Genomic DNA, 7,031 nt, shown 5'->3' with positions numbered 1-7,031 from the left:
ACACCACAACTGAATCATTGGAAGCAAGACATGGATTGGCGCATGCTAGTGAAGAGAGTGGTCTAGGAAAGCAGGGGTTGTCCAAATAAATGGACTAAAATATCGGAGAAATTGAATAACTACCGGGGTGCACTATGTGCTCCTTTTGAAAGAACCAGATATGATGCCTTGTGTCAGGAGTACTCGGACTTCAATGCTGCCCAGTGAATTATTGATGGGTGGGTGGGAGGACCAGGGGTTTCACGCGATTGACTAGAAACTTATTTTGAATGATTCTGGCTTTATGCTGCAATGTGTAATGCTTACAGTCATTGTTTCATGGTTGGCTTTATTTGCAATAAAAAGAACATTAAAAAAACAATCAACATACAGACTACCTGTAGCAATGTGATGTTATGGATCATGATATTTGTGATGTTGTCTATGACTTAATGTGTAAGGTCTTGAGCAGTGCATTAAGGGCCAGTAGGTGAGTTATGTACACACACACACACACACACACACACACACACACACTTTATGTATTATCAGGCAGTAGCAATAGCGGCCCGGTAGTTGTGATTGAGTCAGGTAGCCGCTTGTGAAGCATATGTTTCATTGCTAACACACTTGCCCTTATCTGACAAACTTGTGTGAAATTTGGCAAATATAGTAAATGTGAGTAGGCCTTTTATCCTGGGAAGTGTGGTCCAGATTGGTGAAAGGAAATGGGCAGAAGTGGCGTAATGTTGTGAACTAAGCTATAGTGACAATTTAGTGCCGGATTACCACATACAGTTAGAAGATGGTAGAATTAGCTCAAGTGTAATTTGGCACAATTACTGTTTCACTATTCAGATTAATTGCAGGAAATAAAAGTGAGACACTCAAATTCACCTCATGAGATTTAATGATATTTCACCAAACATCAGTACACATTTTTTTTGACAATTCTCCTTGTAACTGAATCGCACTTGTCACTGTTGAACTATGACTTCATTTAGATCACAGGTAACAATATTTCTCCATTACTTATCTTTGAAGCAGATGGAGTCGTCCTTGACTTATTATGCTTTGAAAAAACTAGATGGATAAACACAGGCATTGGTGTAGTGGCGAGCTGCTGCTATAAACTTAAAAAATAAATAGCATTCTAACGAAAACAAGAGTCAAACTGCCATTAGGAGCTCATTGTGACCAATAATGTCACAGTTTCTAATATGTTGATTTTGCACTATGCAATGGTGTTGCATTTTTCTTGGTAAAAACACGATTAGTAATAAACATCATTTGTCTTGGTTTGACTTGCATCACAGGAGCAGAGTCCTGTTATGGTTTAAACATTTTGACTTGCCAATGCCGCCACCCAGATTACGACAATGTTGTTTCCTTTTTTCTTCCTTACTAGAATATGTCGCAATGTGCAAAATCTTGACAATCAGAGAATTTACAACAAATGTGGATTAAGAGACCCAAAGGTTCCCCTGGCCCTGAAATGTCTAGACTATCATGAAATCATGAAATTGTCTAAAAAGCAGACCACTACGTAGCAAAACAACTCATTAAATCTGTGGATTATTATTTTATTTTTACAAAAAATGGTAAATTATAGATTTAAAAAACGATAGGCTTAAAAAACAACAATCTTTCAGAATTTACACTGCAAAGCAGCTAAACATATATTTTAAGGTTACATGCGTGGATGCAGCGCAATGTCAAGACAGCCAGCAAAATATCTGAAATAAGTAACTTGATATTTTATTAATTTGACACTAATCATTTTAATTTTTTGCAGTTCGAATTGGAATTAAAAAGGAAGTTAGAGCAAGAGGGAGGAATGTAAAATTAAGGAAAACCTGGCATAATTAGAGTGATTTACAATTAATTCAGCTGCGACCTGTGCAGGTAAGAGCAGTGGGGCCGGGTTGTGGGGGGCGGGGATTTGACAGAGGACCACAAGGGAAAATTAAATAAATAATTATTTTTACCACATTGTCATCTGTTGAAATCCCTCCCTCCAAACGGCCCCACCAATCTTACCTGCATGGGCCGTGGCTTAATTAATTTGATATAAAACATTTCAATTTTTTGCAGTTCAAGTTGGGATTAAAAAGAGGTTATAGCAGGAGAGGGGAACTGAAAGAAATAAACCAGAAATATGTCAAGGAGGAATAAGCAACTTCGAGTTTAGGGGGGGGGGTGACATGTGGTGCACCAAGGGTTTTTGGAGCAGCTCAACATTTAAAAAATACATTTGAAAAATATTTCAAATGCCCACCATTGAAAAAACAAATACTAGAACAGAGAAAATAGGAAGTTACTGATTGTCTCAAATTCATTGTAATTAGAACTAAATATTTCTGCTTAATAACAGATTCTTGTCACACACATTGCACTTAATTTGTGTTAGACAGCTGTTGTTTTTTCTCAACTAAGAAGGAAGGAAAGCAATGGGCATTTCATTTGAAATGGCGCAGATAAAAAAAAGCTCTCACGTGAGACTATTGCAATTCAATTTTTTCCAAAGTCTACTTTGAGGTGGTTTACCAGATAGCGGGTAGATTTTTAAATAAGAAACTCCGCTTTCTACTTCACTTTGACATGTTTCAGAAGCGTGACTGCCATGTGGACTTTGTGGCTGGATGAATGAGAATCAAATGGATGTCCAAAGACTTGTGGAGCTTGGGTAGCAGTTCCAAGCTTGTCTTGTTTTACTAGAACCTCTTTTTGCGACAAGAGGTATTGAACAAATTTGTTATGCTTTGAAGTTCTATGAGTCGGATTGCTTTTAAGCATGTTTGAGGTCTCTCTTTTCTTTCGACCATCTTCTTCGGAGGAACTATCCTCCAATGTGCTCCTGAACATAAGATTGTAGTAGGTATGTGGTCCTAATGAAGGAAAATACCCACCGTGGTAAAATGGGAAGTAGGAACCATATTGAGGAGTGTAGTACGGGACCTCCTGGTACCTGGTAGTTGGGATATAGCTTCTGAAAGGAACAAAGGGAGTCATGTAGAAAAGCCTGGATTCCTCTTCTGTGGCAGCTACCTGAGGCTTCTTCTTGGTTGTGGGAATTACTTTTATATCAGTTGCTCTTTGCCTTGTGGTTGCTGCTTTGGTTGTGGTCCTGACAGCTGCTTTAGTTGTTGGTTGAGCAATGACTGTGGGCATTGGAGAGGTAAGGTCAATGATTTGGCAGTTCACTTCATTTGACTCAAAGTCGATCAACCATGTGTCATAGGGGCTTGATCTTTTTCTTAAAACTGGAAAACAGAAAAATATTGTTAAGAACCAACAATGAGTTAACATTACCAGGTTTGCATTTGTTAACTTTACAATGCTCAGTCAAATTGTATTAATGTTATTAAATATTTTGTCCCGATAAGCAAAACCTGATTGCAATTTTCATCAGTCTGCCACTATGTTTCCAAAATAGTAGCCATATAAGTCCAGACGTACAAAGAAAAAACTCAGTGCAGATGTGCACTGTCTTCTTGTGAATCGATTTTTATTCTGTGAACCAACCTATGTACTTTTTGGACAGTTCACAAAATCACCATTCTGAATAAGTCACAATTGGCCTAGCTCATTACTATTTATGAGGGAGGCTTAAAATTGCAACTCACTCAAATTGGAAGCCATCACAAGGAATGTTGTCTGCTGGGGTAGATAGCCATGCCTCTGACTGTTTTTAAATAAAGTATTTTTTTTGGCTGTTTTACTTAAGGGAAACAGGGCTGCATTTTAAAAACTGTTTTTTAAGTTTAAGAGTTTGAAGCCACTCACACAGAAACCTTTTCTTGAAAGTCTTTCCCCTTTCCGAGTGGGTTACCACCTCATTTGAGGAGTCAGTCACCTGTCAATGGTTTGCGACTGAAATTGTGGTTGTAAACCACTGAAACATAGCACTTCAAATTTCATTTTAGAAGAGACACCCTAAACATGTGATTCAGTGTACATTAATAAACCTATTTTGCGAATCGTTGAGCACATACCGAATCCCAAAATGGGTGCGGAGCATACTAAAAAGCCATTTAGTCCTGGCAAAAGCTGTGACTTAGCAAGTCGCAGGTCTTATAACTGCTAAATAGCTTTGTGCATCTGGACTCTCCTGCATAACGTCTTTAAATTGGGAAAATCCTGCAAAAAGTGCAAGCATGTCGATAGCTTCACTGCACAGCTGACATCATTCTTCACCCTAAATATTCAATCCTAGTACCCTTTGACATTACAAGCTAAAATCTGCATGCTGCTAAAGCAGACGTATATGATTTTATTTCCTTATTATATGCTTGGTTAGATATCTCTGGGGAACATGAAGAAACCAGCAAAAATAAGTATTTAATGAAGGAATAGTATGTTCATATTGTTTTACATCACAAATCTGTGTCCAACATTTCAGCTACTGATATTCCCTAAATTATAACTCTTTTTCAGTAGGAAGCCAAACTAAACCCTGTATAGCATCAGTTGTCCGGCTACAAGCTCTAATTATTGTATATCTGCCAAATTCCATCCTCGAAAAGAGCATATGACGTAAATTGCCAGTACCTGCGTTTGTTTGTGATAGTTCCACCATGCTGGATACTTATGGGAAATAATGTCATTGACTCTTTCTCTCCAGAGATGACATGTCCACCAGGGATAATTCTAGATAAGTCCCTTATTCCAATAAATAACAAGCATTTGCAATGCAATAGGTCTCGCAATTACTAGAGTTTGAGCTATTGGCATAGTAAATGAAAATGCCTTTTATTTATGTGTTAATAGGCACTGTCATTTACAATGCCAATAGCTCAAACTCTCGCAAAAAAGCGAGACCTATAGCATTGAAAATGCTTGTTATGTTCTAATGAGCAGTCAGTTCCAGGCTGGTAGCTAGTCCTGCACGGGGCACGTGAACTTTCAGAGGTATTTCCAGTTGCCTCTTTTGATAGATGTTTTTAATGGGAACCATGCCAGAGAGAGAAGCGGACACTCATTAAAGAGGCCTCGGCGTGTAGCTGGACACTGTGGTTTATGCATACATTTCCAAGAAGTCATCCTAGTCATGTAATAGTGCAGCATCACTGGCCACATGCAATGAGCGATGACTCGCGCCTCGTTAATCTCACAAAGCACTCCTGTCACCCATTGGTATATTGTGGATCACGTGGCCTCACAGCCAAACACAACACTGCGATAATATTGAGCGCCGGCCGCCGATCAACGTTACTCGAGGAATCTGCCACACTATATCATGATATAGGTGTGACGTCACTGCTCCTCATCAAGTGTATACATTGTGTACTCCTCTCTGTGAGTGTGCTCCTCCTTTAACATGGATAGTTTGAAACATTTCCAAACTATGCTGTGCTTATGTTAATCCATCAGCCTGCTAGGTTCATTAAAGGTGCAACAAAGACCACGGTGGACAAAGCACCGTCTACAACTCTGATGACGAATTAATTATATGCCCCCTCCATTAAACTCCTGAGAAATGTACAAAATCACACTTCTTCTTAAACTGCTGAATAAATGTATGAAAAAATTAATTCACCACATTCATGTTCACAGCTTTTCCAAAGCAGTATATAAACGAGTGGTGCGCGCGCGCACTTCCAGGAATGTAATAAATGCAGCTAGCACCCGGCCGCGCTGCTGCTCGGTCCCGAGACCCATAGGCCATGGGAGTCACCGTTCAGAGAGAAGGCGGGACATGCACCCACATTTGGCCAATTGCGGGCTTTCAATTTTTAAAAGCCACACGCAATGGCCAATCACTTCAGCTTTTCAGCAAACTCTTGCCTGTGTTTTTTTTAGCCACACGCACGAGTTTGCTGAAAAGCTGAAGTGATTCCAAGAATTCATTTTCTAGCGCAGCTCATGTGTGCTTTGCCTATCTCAACCTAAAAAACAATGATTTATATTATGGCTGGCTGGTGACACAATCGTTAAAGCACAATTGAGAGACTGCAGGTAGAAATATGAATCAATCAATCAAACAGTATTTATAGAGCACGGCTAATCACCCGTGAGGGTATACGGGCGCTGTCATTGTGTTTTCTAGGGTTCTTCAGTGGGGAAAGTCAGTGTTTAATTGGCAGTATTTATGGCGGCTACTAGCATTTACCATGGGGGTTCCATGACCTCAAGTACTACTGCTCTCCAACTGGATAACAGCCTAAATAATTTTTTACACTTGACTCTCCAAGTGTCCAAAGGGTGAGCAATCAAGGGTTACACCAAGAGGTGCTAGAGGGTTTTGGAATTGAGATGAAGAATAGCCCAATTAACGTCCAATCCGAGCAAAACAACCCAAACATACGTTGCCTTACAATTACACTTAAGATAGTTAGGCACTGACATTTTGTAATTTAAAAAACCGAGGGTTCTGGAACAAATAGAAGTTCCAAGCACCTTCTGTAGGCAAGATACGACTGCAGCACAATTTCAGTTGTTATGTGATAAACAGCTGGAAAAACAAATAACTTGGTTCTATAGGCAATGTTACATTATGAGGGAATGATTAGGTACCAAAGGGCCAGCACACAAACCAGTATCCAGCGAATGGGGCAACATGAGATTCAGTAATAGGTTTCCAAGAAAGATACATATTTTGAAGATAAACCAGTTAAGGGCCAAACAGGTCTCAAAATGTCAAGTTTGATGGGGATGTGCTGGCACCCAAAATATGTCAAAGAGGGTATCAACAACAGCAAGGGCCTGAAGATCACAAGTATTCAGGTGAAGTCTAGATATTTAGTTAGTCTGAACACCCACTAAGATCTGGGGTACCCACTTGATCCACCAAATTACCAGTTACTCCTATGGAACCATTAGGGCCAGACGATGACATCAAATAAGGATATCTGCTGAACCATAACAGCTAAATGAAAGATACAGATGGTTCCTCACAGAATCGGGAAACTGACCACATCCAGCAACTCACTGCCCTAAGCCTAGAAACATGAGGCAAAATCTTAGTATCCTGTCAGGCTGGAAGATAGCAAATATAGGCTTCCCATGAAGTAGTACGGGGCATGGTGCAGGGATGAAGTAGGCTGACCAAA

The 7,031-nt window shown here is 39.7% G+C and overlaps 1 protein-coding gene across 1 annotated transcript in view; it reads right to left on the bottom strand.

Annotated features, from left to right (window-relative positions):
• Positions 1-2,330: 2,330 nt before the first annotated feature.
• Positions 2,331-7,031, bottom strand: part of LOC146866425 (uncharacterized) — a 93,719-nt gene continuing 89,018 nt past the window's right edge. The window contains exon 3 of the mRNA XM_085640858.1: positions 2,331-3,242. Within this exon, the coding sequence (XP_085496984.1) occupies positions 2,566-3,242 (677 nt within the window). The 3' untranslated portion in view covers positions 2,331-2,565. The remainder of the gene's footprint in view (positions 3,243-7,031) is intronic.

This window comes from Triturus cristatus, chromosome 2_1 (genome assembly GCF_964204655.1).
Source record: "Triturus cristatus chromosome 2_1, aTriCri1.1, whole genome shotgun sequence".
NCBI lineage: Eukaryota > Metazoa > Chordata > Amphibia > Caudata > Salamandridae > Triturus > Triturus cristatus.
This window is presented reverse-complemented; position numbering and strand designations above follow the sequence as displayed.